The 19,830-nt window shown below is 42.0% G+C and overlaps 1 protein-coding gene across 2 annotated transcripts; it reads left to right on the top strand.

The window, feature by feature from the left end:
- Nucleotides 1–185: 185 nt before the first annotated feature.
- Nucleotides 186–19,045, top strand: MACIR (macrophage immunometabolism regulator). 2 transcript variants are annotated; one of them, XM_045074422.1, is made up of 4 exons: nt 186–379; nt 8,180–8,269; nt 8,803–8,860; nt 16,287–19,045. In XM_045074422.1, the coding sequence occupies exon 4, from the start codon at nt 16,310–16,312 to the stop codon at nt 16,931–16,933; it is 624 nt and encodes a 207-aa protein (XP_044930357.1). In that variant the 5' UTR covers nt 186–379; nt 8,180–8,269; nt 8,803–8,860; nt 16,287–16,309; the 3' UTR covers nt 16,934–19,045. The 2 variants fall into 2 exon arrangements, with proteins under 2 accessions (XP_044930357.1, XP_004769340.1); XM_004769283.3 differs by lacking the exon at nt 8,803–8,860 and having other exon boundaries at nt 187–379.
- Nucleotides 19,046–19,830: the final 785 nt, after the last annotated feature.

Raw genomic sequence — 19,830 nt, 5'->3', positions numbered from 1 at the left:
GTTAGGACTCCTCCTCCCCACCCTAGTCCGCAACTCCCCCAGCCCCGCCAACTACTTCAGGCCTCTTAGAGCCTTTCAGTCGCCGGCCCGCCCTTCCTCGGGGTGTCGGAGCGGGCGCAGGAGGCGGGCCCCGCGCTGACGGGCTCCGCCTCGGCAGCCAGAGGGAGGAGGGCGGGAAGGCGGGCGGGGGAGGAGGAGGAGGCGGGGACTGCGCCGGGCGGTAGCTGGCGCCGAACGCGGTGGGAGAGGAGAGGGTACCCGGCTGGCTCGCCTGGCGGCCTCTGCCCGGATCTCGGCGCCGCAGCCCTGCGCCTCTCCCGCCCTTGTCTCCGGCTCCGCGGCCCGGGCACAGCGGAGGTGGCGGCGCCGTGGGCCACCGGTAGGTTGCACGGGGACGGCGGTTCCGCCTGCAACCTTTTGTGCTGTAGAAAAGGTGGTGGTGATGGGTGGGTGGTTTGGGGGGTGCCCCAGTCACCGAGTCCCGGTGCCAGCCCCAGTCGCGGCACCGCCCCTTCCTCCCTGCCTCGTGTCGGGGCCGGGCGCGCGGTGTCCGCGCGGTGCTGGGGAACCCCGGGCGGGCGGGCCCCCGGGATAGGCGGCGGGTCGGCCCCACGGGCCCCGGGCCTCGGCGGGCCGGTCCTTGGGCGCCAGAGCAGGAGGCTGGGGTCTGGTGAACTGGGTGGGGCCCTTGCGGGGTGCGGGGAGCCCGCGGCTGCTTGGCACAGGGGTGGGGCCGGAGACGCCGTGAGTGTGCAGCGCGTGTGAGTGTGCGGGGGCGTGCGCCCCCGTGTGCGCGCGGCGTGCGCTCGCCGGGGAGGTGCGGGGACTCGGCGAGCCGGAGCGCCTCTCCCGCGGTGCGGCGGTGCGGAAGTCGGGGCGCGTTGGCGCGCACGCTAGTTCCTCCGCCGGCGTGCCCGCACCGCGGGGCAGCTGGCCTCGGGGCCCCATTGAGAAGTAGCTCTTTCCCGGGCCTGCTGCGCCTCTGGCCGCACGCCCCGGCCGCGCGCCGGGTGCGACTGCCCCGGCCAGATAGCGCCTGGGGGCGAGCCCTAACGGGCTTATCTCGTCGGCCCTCTCCTCTCGAGCCGCAATCCGGGGGGTGAGGCCGCTCTCCAGCCCGCAGCCCGCGCCCGTTGCGCTTCTGCCGGTGCGGCGGGGGCGGACGGACCGACCGTGCCCGGGGGCGCGCGTGTAGATTCGGGCCGAGTGCTGGCCAGAAGCGAAAGCGGCAGATTTGTCGCCTGGGCATCTCCGCCCTCTCCCCACCTGTCGCGGGTGGACTTTGGGGCGGGTGGTAAGCAGAGGAAAGGGGTTTCCAGGCGGGCGGCAGTCACACGTTGAGCAGGCGGCCCCATTGTGAAGCTGCCAAACTCTCTCTAGTGGTGGAATCTGCAAATCTGCCAGCTAGGCGATGGGAACATGAAGGGAATGATGGCCCCGTCCCTTTCCCCTTGCAAATGTTCCACATCCTTAGGATCTTCCTGCTTCTCCGCCCGCAGCACTTTGCACTTGGGTGGGTTAGTTATCTGTGTCCAGCCAAGATGCTGAGAGGGTATGTGTATGATTGTAGTGCACAGGTAAAACTGGGGCTGGGAACTTTCTCACCATTTGAGGAAGAATAGAGACAGTAGCGTTTTATTGCATGCTCGCTACTCCTAGCTGAAAAGAGCAATTCTTGCACAACAATTCTGACGTTGCTGGAACTCTTTCTTTTATGTTCTTTTTCTGAGATGAGCCACCCTACAATTTAGAGTTGTTAGTTGCTTTATGTATTTTTTTTAACCCTGTAGAGGAAGTTACACACTAAGAGAGATAGAAATGATCTCTTCGCAAAGTTTATCTTCTCAGTGATTTCAAAATACAGTATTGGTTATTATTGCAGAAGTTTTGGGTACTTTATATATTCAAGACCATGATTTATGCTTACACAATTATGCTTAATGAATTTTGCATAGATTTCGGTGTTTCTGTCATGTGGCTGTGTATGCATTATAAACTTAATAAAATGACGAAGATGAAATGTTAGGATTAATGAACCCGTAGAGCTCTTGATTTGATAAGAGCAGTGTATACAGTATGCTTCTGTCAACATTCTAGTTAATTAATTGCAGGTGAGACTGTTTAATAGTGACCACCCCAGGACAAAAGATATACAGGGTATTTATTGACCTTGCATCATGGTCAGTGAATTTGTTTCCTTTGTATAATTTTGTATCCTTTGGAGAGCTCTTGTACACCCTTTGAAGTATTTAGTGTGGTGGGAGTAATAAAACTTTATATACAGGGTTGAAATTTGCTTTGCTGTTGCTGATTTATATCCTTTGGGAGAAAAAAATCAGGTCTTTTCCTCCAGAGAGAACTCTTGATTCCGTCACCAGCCTATCAAAATAAGTTCCTGGGTTTAAGCTTTCATGTGGAAGGTTAACCAATTCCACTGTGTGCACCTGTCCCATTTTGGTTGTGCTTTCCTCAGAGACAGATTTCTTGTAAAGACTGCATGTAGATCTGCAGTTCCAGTTACTGCCAGTCATATTTGTAGTGAAACCAGTTGTTTGGTTTTTTTTTTCCCCCCTAAAAGTGAAGGGTGACTTTACATAATAGTGAGACAACATTGGTAATCTAACTTTAATCTCTACTAGCAGAAATAGAGGGAAAATGGATGCTGCACTTTCAGGGGGTTGCTATTAAAAGAACTGATAGTAGGAAGAGAAACACCTTTTTTTTTTTTTTTTTTTGGTCTTACTGAACTGATTATGGGTTGTCTTACCCCCTTGGTGAGGTTAATGATTTGTTTGTAAGGTCAGGGATGGTGGGTGGTTTCAGAAATGTCACACCCTGCTCAATAACTCTTCCTAAAATTGCTGATGATTTAGTTTTTATGAGTTACAAATGGAAAAATGAGATTGAAGTAATCTCTATGATGATCATGTAGAGTAGGGTAGGTACAGCTAAGCGTTTTGTTCTTACGTGTGTGTTGTAACTTTAGCAGTTAAGCCATTTTATTTCTGCTCAGTGTTCTATTACTTGAGAGATGTTTTGTTTCTTGTCTTTTTTAATTTTAGAGTAATCTTTTGAGACTAGGGGTTGCAAAATATTTTCATTAGTCTGAATACAACGTTTACCTATTTTTTTCACTTGCTTTTTTTATGTTACTGATCTCTCCTTGAATAGCTACTCTGAGAAATATTGCCTGTTTTCATTTTTTTTCTTTGTGTGTTAGATCTAGAATTAGAACCCATAACTTCTACTCTACCATTTTTCTTTGCCTAAAATTTATCTTGTTTTCTGTAATATACTCTTTAATGATTAGTGGGATTTATTTACCAAAATTCACAAGGGCTATTTGCTGGCTTCTGTACATATAACCATATGATTTGGAAGTGATAGATTTAAATTTCCTCTTCTTAAAAACAACAACAACAACAACAACAACAACAACAAAAAAAACCTCTTTATAAAAGTAGACTCCATGGTGGAGCCCAGCATAGGGCTTGAACCCACAACCCTGAGAACAATACCTGAGCTGAAATTAAGAGTCAGACCCTTGACTGACTGAGCCATCCAGGTGCCCCTAATTTTTATTTATTTCTTTTTTCTTCCAAATTTTTATTTAAATTCTGGTTAGTTAACATAGTGTAGTATTGGTTTCAGGAGTAGAATTTAGTAATTCATCACTTATATGTAACGCCCAGTGCTCAACATAACTGGTGTCTTCTTCACTACCCATCACCCATCTAGCCCATCCCCCACCACCTCCCTCTGTCAACCCTGTTTGTTCTCCATTATTTTTTTTTTTTTTTTTACTGCTATTTTATTAGTGGATCTGTGCTGAAGTCTGATACTTATGGCTTTTTTGTACATAGGGATTTTGTGTGGGCTTGAACATTTCCCTGTAGCGCTTTCTGTACTGGGGGGAAAAATACTGCCTTCTCTGGGTTCCCAGTACCATCAAGTTTACTATTCTATGTTTTAGATTTCCTTGTGTTTCCATGTCTCTCTATCTTTCGTTCTTGCCTTGTCTCCAGCTTCACTTTTTGTATTTGCCCCAGTGCCTGTATAATGCTGGGATATAATAAGACTCAAGAAATATTGTTTCATGACAGAATGAGTGAATGAATAATTGAGCAGCTGAGTGGATACACCCAAATAAATACTCCTCAGACCTGTGTGGGAAGCCACCGTGCAAGCAGAAGGGTCTTTTAATTCCTTACCTTTTCATTGTTAAATATTATTTTTGAAAAGGATAACAGTATAATTGCCCAACAGGGACACTTTGGAGTGATAAAGGGGGTGCTATAAATAATTATGCCGCATTACTGGCTGTGAACTGAGACATATGGCCTTCCTACTTTTGAAGGACATTCTTCTTTATTTACCTGTTTTGATATCTATCACCCTGCCTGAGAAATTTGACACACTTCCTAGTTAATGTTTGCAAACTTTCCTATTTGCAGAAGCTTCATTTGCAGTCATATGTGGGGTGTCTTTTGCTTAGTCACTCATGGCTTCCCTATCCAGAGGCCTGCGGGAAGACCTTGGCCATGCTGACTTTTTCCTATTTTCATTGCTTCCAGCATAATGTCACGGGGTTTTCTGCTCTTTTCAGCTGTTTGTAGCTGGAAGCATTATATATTCTAGCCTCTGCTCTATTTACTTCTGTCTGTTTTTCTGCACAGCATTTAGTATATCTTGTAAGCCTTTCACATGAGTTCTTTTCCTTCTTGCTGACTGTCTTGGACAGGAGATCTGTTGATACCTTGCCAAGACTTCATGGTCAAAGCATTGGCCAGAATCCGTTGCAAGTGTTAGGGACTTAGAGATTTTTAAAGTATTCTAAAAATGTTATTCAATCTAAAACTTTATTCTAGATTTAAAAGCAGGGGAACCTTAAAGTATTTGTCTACTCTTGCCCTGGAGTTAAAGTGGAAATTTAGGAAATGGTTGGTACTTTCATAGTAAACAAGGTCTATTAATTCATCATCCCTATTCTGCCAGGGTCCGTGGGCTTTGGAGTCAGACTGGTAGGTGTTCAGATTCGTGTTCTGACTCTCAAATAGTGTATTACTTGGTCAAATACTTTAAAGTGGGGATGGTATTTTCTCCTTGAAGTAGCTATAAATTGCTTATAGCTTTTGGCATAGAGAAGACGTTCAAAAATATTGGTTTCTTTTTTATTAAAAATCCAGTTCTTTGGGAACTTTCATATGACATTACACACAATCTTAATTGTTTCTACAGGACATGGGATAAAGCCCTTTCTTTAGTTTTTCTCCTTCTTCTTCTTTTTTTCAACTAGATTCCTTTATAGGCAATCTCTTCAAGAAGACACATTCTTATACTAGTGTCTGGTCTCGTCTTTTCATTCTTCTCTTCGTCATCATCTTCATTCTCTTCCTCTTAGTCCCTGGGTACAGATAGCAGGTGGTTATACACACAGAAATAAGCAGAGTCAGAAATGAGGAAAAAATGAGACAGGGAATGGAGCTCCTTCACCTTAGTTTCGCCTGGGTGGCTCCCTTTGACTCTGTGTTTGTATTCTATTTCTGGCTTGGCACTGCCCTAATAGGGATAATCAGTTACTACACTTTGTTTACTATGAAATTACCGACCATTTCCTAGACTTCCACATCAGCTCCCGGGCAAGAGTTGGAAAATTACTTTAAGGCTCTCTGTTTTCAAATCCAGCATGAAGTTTTAGGTTGATTTTTCTTTTGCTCTTGAAGAAACTGTTGGAAAATATATTTTTTCATGCATTTAAGAGCTTGAAAAGAAGCACGTATCACCAAATACGTGATACAAATTACATGATAGCTTGAATGAGATTTTACAGTGTTTTCTAAAACTAGTCTTTTTTTTTTTTCTTAAAGACTTTATTTATTTATTTGACAGAGAGTTCACAAGTAGGCAGAGAGAAAAGGGGGAAGCAGGCTCCCCACTGAGCAGAGAGTCTGATGTGGGGCTTGGTCCCAGGAACCTGAGCTGAAGGCAGAGGCTTAGCCCACTGAGCCACCCAGATGCCCCTAAAACTAGTTTTTGTTTAGAATTAAAACACGTCCAGATTTTTCTTATGTTCCTGCTTTGTTTTCTATCTAAATTTCCAAAAGTCTAAATGAAATGGATCTCCCTCTGTGATAGAGGTAGCCCTGAAAAATGAAGTGGAAATGTTTCTCTGTATTTGGCCTCCAACCACATAACCAGCCAGGATTGCTTGATAACGGTTGTGTCCTCCCCTACGATTTATGCTTTTCAAGGATCTTGTGCGCTCCTCTCGGAGAAAGGGTCCAGGATTTAGATGGACTTTGTAGAGGACTCCGGTATGTGCCTCTCCATCCTCCCATTTTCAAGTTGGAAATAACACGAGAACTAGTAGCTAAAAGCACCTCCTTCCAATCACTTCGCAAGTGAGGCAATAAAGCTTTAAAATAAAGTGCCTCTCCACACATTTGAAATAGAATTCCATTTACAGAAATTAATTTACATTTTTCAGGAACATGGTTATTGTGTAAAAAGCTGTCCATCCGGGCTTAGCATTGAGCAGAGGCCACATGTATAGAAAGCAAGGTCGGCGGGCCTCGGAGTCAGGCAAACTGGGGTTCAGTTCCTGCCTGACCCTCAGATAGCATTGCTTGATGGAACACTTTGCAAGGGGGATGGTACCCCCCGCCGCCCCTGCAGAGTCGGGGTTAAGATGAAGCCACAGAATTGGCCCCTAGCTTTGGCACTTGAACTTTGTAACAGTACTATTGGGGACATTTCCAAGAGGGGGTATATTAGGTTTAAAAAGAAAAAAGTATTATCAGGCAACAGTTTTTTGCCGTGTTACAGTTCACTTTATGTGAAAACCAGAGGCTCCCTGGTCGACAAGAAGCAAGTCTTCCTCCTGCAGGAGTCTTGGTTCCCCAGTCTGGACCCAGTCTTCGGCAGAAGCAGTGTGAAAGGGAGCATCACGAAGCTGTTTCCTAAATCTAGAGGAGCTTCTCAGAATGACTGCTAGGTCTTGGTGCATTCACTCCTCCCAGTTTGCAAAGTTCAAGAGGCAGATCCCTTTAACTCAGTAAACAATGCATTTCCTTTGGATGCAACTCTTCAGTAGTGGTAAGGAAAGTAATAAGGTGACAAGTCCTTGCCTTCTCCCTTGCCTTTGCTTTGGCTGTGAGGGCTTGTTCTCACTGCAGCCACTCTTGGGGGCCCTGTGCACCTGTGCTGGTGAAATGAATCCACTCACCCCACTGGAGGCTCCCTGGCCCCAGGTTAGACAAAGCAACAGAAACCCAACCACCAAAGAAATCTTTACAGGTGCATGGGACTTTGGGGAGTTTTCTTGATCTCAAGAAATTCACCCAATTAACAAGGAAGGTAGGAGATAAAGACAGATGCTCTTACACATTACCTCCTCAGGAAAGGGAGAGGCCTAGAGGAGATGCTCGAAATCTTAAGCAATGTAGAAACTCTATAAAGAAGTGGTGTTCTCTTAAAAAAAAAAAAAAAAAAGAAAGAAAGAATGAAAACTGTTTTCGAAGGCCTTTCCAACCATTTGCCTCAGAGCGGTCTTATGAAGGATTTTTATTGTTGCTATTTTACGGCTATGATGAGTAGACAGCAAAAATTAATTGCATAATAATAACATCACACATTTCTAAAGGGCTTTATAACGTGCAGAACACGTTCCCCTGACTCCTCCTCAAAGCAGCTCTATGAGGGAGGAAGAATGGTATCGTCCTCATTTTCAATATTGCTCTTTATACAAGGTCAGGCCACAAAGTTCTTAGCCAGGCCGTAAATAAGACCTGGTCTTTTAACCCCAGCCTAATCATCATTTTTTCATAGGGTACTGTGAATTTCTTGAGTACATGAAGAGTGCTAGGGTGATGGACCTAACATTTAACCCCCAAATTTTTGTGTCTGTATTTAGTCCACTTAGCTGCTCTTAGTCTTGAGGTAGAATTTCAGCAGCAGAATACAGAGGAATAAACATGATAAAATGGTTGAAGTTCAGTTTAGCTAAACAAAGTCAGTTTGCTTTAATAAAAGGAATTAATATTGCGTCCTCTATAACCTGTACCTGATATTAGTTACCTCCTGCTAGTTTCTTCCTGTGTTGCAGTTAGCATTGTTCTAATTGCTTTGTAAGTTGTGTTACTTGTTAAATTAAAGGTTTATTTTTATATTCCATGTTTAGTATCTGGAGTAGAGCAGAAGAAATATTATGCCTGTGTTCCCTTGGGACTCATTGGACATTCTACAGTGACATCTTCTGGGATTTAGTCTGGTGAGTTATATTTTGCTTTTTCTTTTTGTTAACCCATTGTATGAACACATCATCATGTGTTTTAAGGACTACATAAACAGATGAATGTGAAATGTCGAGATATGATTGCAAGTATATATACTACAGTAATGAAATTTTTAATGATGGGAACTGAAATTATTGTTGCAGATTGCTAACTTTATTATCTTGAAGTGTTTGCCTTATTGATTGGGGTTTTTCCTTATTCCTGTGAGATAAAGGAGATTTTTGGAATAATACTTAAGAATAGAGTAGTTAAGAGGTTATTGCTCTGATTTCAGGGAAATTTTAGTAAAACATTAATCCCTAGAGATGGGCAAAATAATTTGCAAAAAGTTCTTGTTGTATATGGTCATACGTTATTAAAGAAAGGCATACAGGTGACTGAAAGGAGCATCAGTTTCACTTGGTCATACAGAGGTTCACTGCAAGTGTGACCTTCTTTTTATTACACCATCAATTTAAACTTGCTAAAATTAACGCAGTGCTGTTGTCTTTTCGTTGTCTTTTTTCAGTGCGTCGCCTTTGTATCTATGCCAATGCAGTTATCCATGTGACTCCATGTGTTTGAAGGTGAAAAGAATTTAATAATTATCTGTAGCTTCTTAGAATTTTAAAAAGTATACTCATGTGAATTCATTGCTGCTTTGATATCTCATTATACTTAGGCAAGATCTTTATAGGTCCTTGCTTTGAATTGGAGAGGTCAGAATCCTTGGGGGGGAAATACTCGGGGAAAAAAATTCTGGAAAAACTTCTGGTTTCATAATAAGTGATCTCCAAATTAACCATCAGCAGCAGAACGATTAAAAAAAAAATGATGGGGAAAACCAGACACTTTCATTTCATTAGTTAGATACAGTGTACCAGATTAATGACAATGCATTTTAAAACATTGGGAAAATGGAATCATTACTTTTAAGTTTTGAGGAAAAAAGCCAGGTGTTTGAAAACTCAAAGTACAAAATACTTAAGTGGCTGAGTTAACTCATCTAATTTAAATAAAACACAAAACTAGGAGTAGTGAGTGGAAGTTACAGGAATGTGTGTGTGGGTCTGTGTGTTTCTTTCTCTTCAGAGGCACATGTGTAGGTATGTATACATAATTGTGGATATAGTTATATATTAAATACAAGGACAGTCTAGCATAGCTGCAAAGGTGAAATGAACCAACAACTCAAGAGGTAATGAGTTACCTGTCATTGGAGGTGTTCAAACATAGACTGAACAACCATTAAGATGCCTTGTGATACTGAGATCCAATAATTTGAAGAATTTTAAAATTAGGAAGATGTTCAAAAACTTGGAAGTGTGTGACAGGCTTCTTTTATTTTAATTTAATATTTTTTTTATTTTTTGAAGTCAGACTTCAAACTGAAGTATAATTTGTATATAGTAAAAATCACCCTTTTGTATAGTTTGATGAGTTTTGATAAATGTACCCAACTGTGGAATACCCATTACAGTCTATATATATAGACTATTTTAATCACTCCTCGGCAAGGTTCCCTGTGCCCCTTTGTAGTTTTGTCCCCACCTCCCAACCTTGACCTTTTGCAGTTGTTGATTGATTTCTGTCCCTTTAGTTTTCCAGAATGTCATATAAGTAGAATCACACATATGTAGCATTTTCTATCTTCTGCTTTCACTCTTGTAATCTTAGTTTGCTCCTTTTTATTACTGAAATGTATTCCATAGTATGGATGGGTCACTCTTTCTTTTTCCATTTCCCTGTTGATGGACATTTGGATTGTTCTAGTTTTTGGTGATTATGAATAAAACTGTTAAAAGTATTCATGTTCAGATCTGTATGTGAATATATATTTTCATTTTCCCTGGGTAAATACCTACAGTAGTGTAGGTGGGTCTTTAAATAACATTTATTTAGCTGTGTCAGAAATTGCCAAACTGTTTTCCAAAGGGCTGTATCTGATACAGGCTTCTAAGAAGCTGGAGCAGTGTGTGCACACCAAGGGGCCCGATTCTCATTCAGCACAGATTTATTTTTATTTTATATCCAGGTTCAACACGTTTGATCAGCACTTGCTTTTTAAGCCCACAGTGGATTAGACCCAGTAAGCCAGAAGGCATTAGGGATAGGTTGTTACAATTTCAAGCAGCAGAAAATGTATCCACTAGTAGGACAGTAATGACTGATCTAAAACAAAGCAAAACAAAAAAGGCACGGACTTAGAGGAGTGAAATTCTTCTGTCTGATAAGTTCTGTCTGACAAGTTCCCAAACATGTCTGCAGAGTAGAATGTCCTGGAGGGGTGCCTGGGTGGCTCAGTGGGTTGAAGCCTCTGCCTTCAGCCCTGGGTCATGATCCCAGGATCCCGGAATCGAGCCCTGCATCGGCTTCTCTGCTTAGCGGGGAGCCTGCTTCCTCCTCTCTCTCTCTCTCTGCCTGCCTCTTTGCCTACTTGTGATCTCTATCTGTCAAATAAATAAAATCTTAAAAAAAAAAAAAAAAAAAAAGAAGGTCCTGGAGATCTTTTCGAAAAGTTCAGAGCCTAGGCTGTGCCCAATAGGACTTCAAACACAGACCTGAGGTAGAGCACAGGCATCGTAGTTTTTGAAGCTCCTTGGATGCTCTTTGCATGTGTACAAGTTGAGGAACCGTGTCCCCCACACGTAGCATGATGAAGTTGCCAGTGTCAGGAAACCGGGACTGCCTATCCCGCCCTGGGCAAGCCCCTGCCTTCATGGCTTCAGTGTCCTCTTCCTCATGATCAGAAGCTCTGCATAGGTGAAATCCAAGATGATGCTGGCACCGAAACTAAGTGGTTCTAGATATTGCTAGACTGACAGTAGTCATGCTTGGGAGACTCCCATTTGCCAAGAGCCGGCTTTATTCCAAATGGATCATTTCTTGAAAAGGATTTTGTTCGCACGGTGACATTTTTGTTCTGTATATTTAGACGGTTATATATGTTTTCTCTTAAATGGAATTGCTGCGTGTTACTAAAAACGGTTCAAGCATATGGGATAATTTTTTTGATTACTGATGGTGACTTTTTTTTTTGATAAGCCTGATTAAAAAAAAAAAATTCCCAGAATGCAGTACATTTCAAAAAGAATTCTTTGTAAGGCAATTGTGAAACTTCTCGGCTATTTTCGGAGCTGGTCTGAGGAGCTGAGGTACCTCAGTTATATTTTTTAAATGCTCCTTGTGCCAGACGCTTGGGAAGTTGGACCTCTTGGGGAGTGTTTAGAGCTGAGCATATTTTACACCGATGATGGTCTTTTGAATGTGCTCATCTCGGTGTACCAGGGTCCCCTACACATTTGTTATACGTTGGATCTGTTGGCATTAGTTGCAGACGGAATTCATAATGGCATGCCATACCCATATTTTTAAAATAATGTGCTATTTACATTTTTCTAGCAGATACTGAGGTGCTACCTTGTCTAGCCTGGTTGAGTTTTGAATCCTCCCAGATTTCAAAGAAACACACTGGCCCCTATGAACACAGGTCTTTCACGTTTTGTAAGTCTATGTCAGTACCTTTGTTATGGATTAGACTGGGAAGGAATTTGATCCTGAAGACCCTTAGGTGGCGGTTAAAAAAAATCATATATGTTCCTGGAACTTGCTTAGGAGACTCAAGTTTTAAAAGTATTCATCAGCTACAAGTTGAGTTTCCTATTCTCTGTTGTAATTTTTGTTGTAGACTCTTCTACCAACAGAAATTTTGCTGCTTCTGTTATTACAATAACAACACTTTTCGGCTTTCTGTTTCCGGTTTTTATTTTTGCTTTAAACTGCATATGAAAAGCATTACTGGAATCAATAAAAGGTTGTCATTGCTCTGTGATTTCTAGTGCTCAGCAGTGCAGAAGGTAGCCTGGTGCCTAGTTTCCCGGTTCATGTTTATTCTTACTGGTGCGGTGGGAGTGGCTGCCTGTTGCACATACCTGCAGTATTTGTAAGAGTTCTTTGTAATCTTTTATCTTGGCAGTAGGCATTTATGAGGCACAGTTTATTTTAGGATAGGAAATAAAATTCTTCATCATGAATGGTTTGTTAAGGAATAATAAACCTATATGATAAAATATGAAGAATATTCTGATCACACGTCATCTCCAGTTGTAGTCATGGTAGCCATGTTTCCTGATCACTGCTTTTATTAATTTCTCATTATTTATTTTTTTACAGAGAGAGCAAGTGAGCAGGGTGGAGGGGATGTTGAGGGAAGAGGTGGAGAGAGTCTTAAGCAGACATCACACCCAGCATGGAGCCCGACTCGGGGCTTGGTCCCATGACCCTGAGATCATGACCTGAGCCAAAATCAAGAGTTGGTTGCTTAACTGACTGAGCCACCCATGCATCCCTGATACAGTGCTTTTAGTAAGAAATTTTACTGTATGAAAAAGTATCTCCATCTTTAGTATCACTGCCTTTTTTGTTGTTGTTGTTGAATTACGGAATTAGAAAGTAGCTCGACTTCTTTTTCAGATGTGTTCCTATACTACTTCTGCTCATTTAAGAGGTCACCTGGGGAAGTTGATCCTGTAACTACTCCCAGGGCTTTAGTCCAGTCTTTAAATCCAGTCAGGAAATTCTCAGCAATTTAATAGCATAAGAAGTTTGCTTTCTGTGAGTCACATTGAAGAGTGGAGGGCATACTGCTTAGTCAGCATTTCACTTAGCTAAAAACAAAATATTTGCCAGTCCATGTTCTCTTTTCTGAAACGTGGCCGCCACCTAGCTTTCTCAGTGGTGCATGCTAGACGCTCTTTAGAAGGACAATTGATATGTAAGTAAAAAGTTTTTTTTTTAATCTAAGCAGTTTGCAGGAGTCAGGTTGTGCACCGTGAATGTTCCTACATGAATATCAAGATCTGAAGAGGTTCTCATACGTTCAACAATACACTGAAGAAACCAACGAAACCATCTCACAGAGCTGTTTTGAGACTCTTACTGTTTGGAGCAGAAGTACTGACGTTTTTATCGCTAAAACATGCGAGCACTTTTCCAGAATTTACAGTCGTTCATCAGAAGTTCAGTAGGTTGCAGCGATCTATGTAACATTTAAGACAAGTGTTCTTATGTTCCAGAACCGTGAGACTGTAATTAAGAAACCTGACGTAGAGTGTTGACCTTAGTTCCTAGGCCACATACCTGTTAGAGTGTATTGGAAGTGGTTGTGTCATTAAGTTGCTGCTTAAGTGGTGTCTTCTAACAGGGGGTGTGTTGTTTACCTCAGCAAAAATGGCAGGTTTCTTACACCAGGCTGCTCGGTTGGAATTTCCAGAGCTCTTAGATCACATCGGTTTCTTTTGTTTGACCATCAGGGTGAAATCACTGTCTGTCAGGTATGTGCCTGAAGATCCTGTTAGGTAGTTTTGGCCAACCCACGTGGTGGTTTTTACGATGTTATGGCTGCTGGAAACTGAAGCCGCAGTGTTACTCATCTCTTTGTATTGTCCTGGTAGCTGTTTCATGTCCCATCCAGTCGTCACCTTTATAGATCACTTCACTCACTGTCTTCAGTTTTCTCATTTTCTAGGTGCTGATTTTCTAGATAATACTTTCTGCCCTTTTCTCTCAAGCTTTTGCATCCTAACAAAGGTTTGTTCCTCTTCCCTTGCTTAGCAATTTTTATCCCTTAGAGGCACAGATGACTTTTAGCCTAGCCTCTGAATTATTACCCGAACCCTGATGGGTGGAATGTGGATGCTTGGATTGGGGCAAGTTTGTAATGCACCGAATGAGAACACAGGAAGGTGGCTGGTGGTGGTGTGTGGACTGTCATGGACTCCCAGATTTGGAAGGGACCTAGACCAAGGGTGTCCCCTCATGTGGACTGACTGCTTGAGTGCCATCACCTAGGTCATTCTTACGTGGGGTACCCATTTGCGTGTGTACTCCGTTTCCTGCACAGCCCTGGTTCTTTGAACCTCACTGGCCCTCCTCTCCTTGTCTTTCAGAATGGACTGTAAGAGATACACTTGCCGCCTGTAGCTCCCTGTCAGGTTCGGTAACTTGGAGGCCTTAGATCTGACCTCCTGGGCTCCTTCTGGGTATCTAGAATTAGTGAGAAAGGAAGTATTAGATTAGTATGTCCTTTGGCTTAGAGGAAACATTTGTTTATTCAGTATAAGGTTTGACAAAGCTCAGGCCCTCTGAAGTGTATCAGATAAGAAATCTTCAGGTTTCTGTATGCTCATCAAAGTAGCTGATAGTCCTCCTAACAGAGAAATAAATTACACAATCAAATAAAAATTTACTTTTTACAGTATACAATAAAGCCAGTTACTTTAGATCTGAAAGGGTTGAGGGGGCTACAGTATTTTGATTAAATTTGGAACTACATAGACTAAAGTTTAGAGCAAAAAGTAAGTAAAAGCTCTGTGGATCCCTTTGACTTTTGCTCTATCACAGGACTCCATTTTCAGCTGTGTTCTAGATGTCGGTGTAGTGAGGATAGGGTGGTGTCTGGGGACTTCTTCATAGTCTTGCTTTATTTCCTCATAAAGGAAAGAATAGCATGCAAGTGAGGGACTAAGGCTTTTTTTTTTTTTTAAAGCTTTAGAATTGCTTGGATTTCAAATGAATACCCAAACGTTGGGAAATGCTTCAACCAGGAAAAGGTGATTTGTTTCACAAAAGCATTTATAAGAATCATTTAATATAATAGTCTCTTCCAATAAATTTTTCATCTTAAAATTAGTTACTATTTGACATCATTTTGGTTGGCAACCTGAGATACTTAAAAAATTGTGTTTTCTACTCCATACTGATGATCAAGTAGAAATAAAGTTTCTCTGAAAAGACACTGACACTCAGTTTCCCTTAGTACTTTTTTTATTTTCCCAAATTTGACTTATCTGCAGCTTCCTAGAAACCTGGCCATTTTTCGTGGTACTTCTTGTCAGTGGGGTTTTCCAAAATATATAGTGTCATCATCATGATGAATAATATCAGCATTCATTGAGAATTATTCTGCCATTTATTAAACTATCCAAAAGTGCAGGATCTTAAGTATTGTAAAATAAAGTAATGTAAAAATCATTGGCCTATTTTCTCGAATAGAGTGCATCTGATATTTTATATATGCTTAATACTAAAAGTGACCTGATTTATTGGATTTAGGGTTTCTTTTTAAACTTAGGAAATGGTTTGCTGTAAATAATTCACCGGGGACATGGGAGGAAGAACATTTGCAACATTTGGGGAACTTAAGACTGACACCTCCATACCTTCAAAACATTTCTTTAGGCCTGTGTTGGAACCTTTGCAGAAATCCATCCGTTTTCATCTTTCATTATATGCCCCTTAAACACGTTTGGAAAAAAAAAAAAAAGGCGTAGGTGTGAAGAGCTCAGCGCTTATTTTAAATTAAATGATGGAAAATGTAAAGATGCCAATTTTCAAGTTGGGAGTCCTTGGTGGATTCTTGTGGCGCCGTGTAGGATATTTTTATTTGCCTCACGTTGAGATCTGTACTTGATTAGCTTACTACCACATCAAGGAATAAAGCTTGCGTGATTGAACGGAGTGCCTCCTGTAGGGAAGGACTGTTTTCTGTTTTCTTCTCTATCTGAACCTTTTAGTCGTCCTCCAGACTTTAAGCTGCCTCCACGTTTGTGAAGGTAGAGAAGTCATAGTCTTTCTTTTTTTTTTTTTTAAGATTTTTATTTATTTCTTTGAGACACAGAGAGAGATCACAAGTAGGCAGAGAGGCAGTCAGAGAAAGAGGAGGAAGCAGGCTCCCTGTGATGCCGGGCTATGGCATCCCAGGACCCTGAGATCATGACCTGATCCGAAAGCAGAAGGCTTAACCCACTGAGCCACCCAGGCACCCAGAAGTCATAGTCATTTTAATGCCTGCTCTGGAGTGCGTTATAGACACAGATAAACATCTGGCAGCTGGACAGTGGCCGCCTTTCGGGCCGGTGTTATTTCATGCTCCCCAAGCCGTCTAAACTGCTCCAGCTTGGCCCGAGGGTCTGTGCACGACGCCGTTAACGATCTGAGTCTGTTTGCTTTCAGGAGTGTGCCGCCTGGTGCCTACCATGGAAGTCGATGTCAACGGAGAGTCCAGAAGCACCCTGGCCACGCTGCCCCTGCCGGTGGCCGAGGCGAGCTCCCCCGGCAAGGCCGAAGCGGAGAAGCCCCGCTGCTCCAGCACGCCGTGCTCGCCCATGCGCCGGACTGTGTCGGGCTACCAGATTCTGCACATGGACTCCAACTACTTGGTTGGCTTCACCACTGGCGAGGAACTCCTGAAGTTAGCCCAGAAGTGCACGGGAGGTGAAGAGGGTAAGGGAGAAGCTGTGCCTTCCTTGCGCTCCAAGCAGCTGGATGCAGGACTCGCGCGTTCCTCCCGTTTGTACAAAACCCGAAGTCGGTACTACCAGCCCTACGAGATCCCGGCGGTGAACGGCAGGAGGCGAAGGCGGATGCCCAGCTCAGGAGACAAGTGCACTAAATCTTTACCTTACGAACCTTACAAGGCCCTCCACGGGCCTCTGCCTCTTTGTCTTCTTAAAGGTAAGAGGGCTCACTCCAAATCTCTGGACTACCTCAATCTAGATAAAATGAGCATCAAGGAGCCAGCGGACACAGAAGTGCTCCAGTACCAGCTCCAGCACCTCACCCTCCGAGGGGACCGTGTGTTTGCCAGGAATAACACATGAGCCAGGGGCAGAGAGTACCGACCAGTGTAGGTCAGCGTCCGCTTGGCTGGGAAAACCCACTGTCGTTCTCTGTACAGGACTCCTTCACATTATAGATGGTTATATCAGCTCAGTGTTCCTGGAACCTAAAAATTGTCTGGATCAAAATTTGAATACAGGAATGAAATCACAGGTACTTGGGGGGAAATCGTTCTAGAGCACGCCACTGCAAAGAAAACAGAATGTCGGCCATTAGTTTGAATAGCTTTTTAGCTAGGGGGAAGAAAGGCTGTGGTCAGTAATGCCATCTTTATGATTCTGACACTCAAATTGGGAATGTTATCTGCTTGGTTATTGCTGACTTGGTATGATTCATTAGAAAATTATATCTTTAAGTACTCAAGTACTTCTTTAATCTCTGTATTTTACTATACGATGTATGTAATGATTTGTTTTATGAAATTTAGAACTTGAACATTGCTGAATTGGACCACTTTTTATTTTTAAATATTGAGTTTAAATATTTTATAACTGGTTTTGCACTGAAAAATTTAACATTTCAGATTGACAAGAGAATAATCTGTCTTCACTTGCCTCAATAATACTGTTGAGCAGTGGATTTTTTTATTTCCGCATGGAAAGTTATGGATCTCTATGGCTGTAAAATATTTCTTTATAGCATTATTAAAGTGTGTCTTAATACAATTAAATTTGGGATACAAAGTATTTATTTTACAATGGGTGGGGGGAAGCTTTTCCAGAAAGTTTCCAATATGAAGTTTTCATAAGTTAAAAAAAAGTTTCCTTAGTGCTTACTTTCTAAGTTAAAAATTCATCTGGAACTTTAAAATAGAGAGGATTCTTTTAATTACGGATGATAGGCATAATACTGTTTGCATCTGAATGTTCTGTAAGTGAATGAAACTTTTAGTAGAAGGACTCATGATTTCTACTATCGAATGCTTAAACTAAGTATGGAGTGAGACCATTCAGCATGGCATCCGGGTTATTCTAGTTTTAGTTCTGTGCAGCTCAAGCACTCATTGAAATTCCAGTTTCTAGGATTAGTGTGGGAGCCTAGTGCTTCTGCAGTTTTAATGGGTTAATCCTGGATTACTTAACAATTTGTGTCAATTGCACTGGTTTAATTTGTTGCTAAAGTAATAACGCCCTGGCTTTAGTAACAAATACAGCTCAACTATTCTTGAATATATTTTGAGAAAAATGTATGTAACTTAACTTTTGTAAAAGTTTCTATTTCTTTTTTTTCTTTTTTGACTCTTGAAGGTGCAATTTATTACCGAATTGGCATTTCTGGCAGCATAGAACTGCTTATTTTAAATTTTAGTTTGGGGGCTGTGAGTTTCTTAGGTGTTAGCAGTCTTGCTTATAAAATAAGAACACCTTTTATTAACGAGTGGGTCATTCTTGGCGCAGATATGACTTTCCTTTAACCAGAATGAATGGCAAACTCTGTTTAGAGCAGAATAAGTATCAGAAAACCCTAGAACTCTTAATCAACATTTATTAGACTTTCACTGAGGCAAACCGTGTGAAAGCGCCTTGGGGAAGTTGACCCCTCTCTTACTGAATTGATCAGATTTCTTGGTGGGCTGGAAAGTTTCAGCTGTTGTATATTTTAAAGTAAATTGCACCTTTGTAACATAATTGTATTGACGAATGATCACTAAGATTAACTATCTATACAGTCATTAGTTTGACAAGAAATAGAATCCTGTCAGATGCCAAAGAGTTGGGATTTTTACGTTTAATGATTAAACACCGTTATTTATTGATGATTTACCCTGTGGAACTGTATTATTTCTAACTATGAAATAAAAGGGTGATGTAAACACACATCGTTGTGTGGTGCTTTAAACAAGGTCCATCATCTACAGGCTAGTTACTGTTCAGGAATTGCGCCTAAAGACTTATTTTTAGGCCCCATTTTTGTAAAAAAAAAAAAAATAATTATTATTTTTGGTGCTCATTTGCATTTTAGGGTAAAGGATATATTCATGGCAATGGTATGTATTCAGTCCATGAGGAAACACGGCTGTGTACCTATGAGATCTGTCCCCTGCCCATGCACCTAAGTACTATGTTGAGCTAAATAAAAATGTGTAGCTCTTATGTTTTGTTTTGTTTTTACTTAAAGACAAGTGAACCTCAGTGGGGAAAATGAAGGGGTTGAAAGTTTGAGATATGTCACGTGAGCAATGATCTGATTGGTAAAGAGAAATAGTTTGGAGTTTGGTTTCCTAGAAAGTGAGTTCTGAAACTCTGGGTCTGTAGTTCACAAAGTGTGTTTGGAGAGCTCCTTCTTTCCACCTTGCTTTCTCCGCACTCCGTGATCTTGTTGTGCTCCTATAGTAAGTAGTAGCTCATGGAAAAAAAAAAAAAAAAAGGTTGGCTTGGCTCTCTTTTCACTGGAGGAAAAAGAAATCCCCTTCTTCAGACTTTTGACATGGTTTATACTTTTGTACTCTCCCCCTACCATTTCTTTTTTTTAAAGATTTCATTTATTTATTTGACACTCCGAGATCACAAGTAGACAGAGAGGCAGGCAGAGAGAGAGGAGGAAGCAGGCTCCCCGCTGAGCAGAGAGCCTGATGCAAGGCTTGATCCCAGGACCCTGGGATCATGACCTGAGCGAAAGGCAGAGGCTTAACCCACTGAGACACCCAGGCGCCCCTCCCCCCACCTTTTTATTCAATTTAATATTTCATACTAAACAGGGCACACTTGCCCAGAAGACACTTGATGCTATCTATCCTACAGTGCCTGACTTTCAATAAATGGCAGCACCACCACACTTCATATATATATGAATATATATGTATTTTTTTTTCTTTTTTGCAAAAATACCATGTTTTTGAGGCTCTGTTGATGTTTCAAGTGGCAATAGGATTTCCCTC

The sequence above is a fragment of the Mustela putorius genome, unplaced genomic scaffold (genome assembly GCF_011764305.1).
Source record: "Mustela putorius furo isolate JIRA1106 unplaced genomic scaffold, ASM1176430v1.1 tig00537350_pilon_pilon_pilon, whole genome shotgun sequence".
Classification (NCBI taxonomy): domain Eukaryota; kingdom Metazoa; phylum Chordata; class Mammalia; order Carnivora; family Mustelidae; genus Mustela; species Mustela putorius.
The sequence above is the reverse complement of the archived record's forward strand: the minus strand, read 5'-3'. Positions and strand labels throughout refer to the sequence as shown.

Excerpts from the sequence above, each read along its gene's own strand:
- MACIR (XM_045074422.1), top strand. The coding sequence starts at position 16,310 with ATGGAAGTCGATGTCAACGGAGAGTCCAGAAGCACCCTGGCCACGCTG.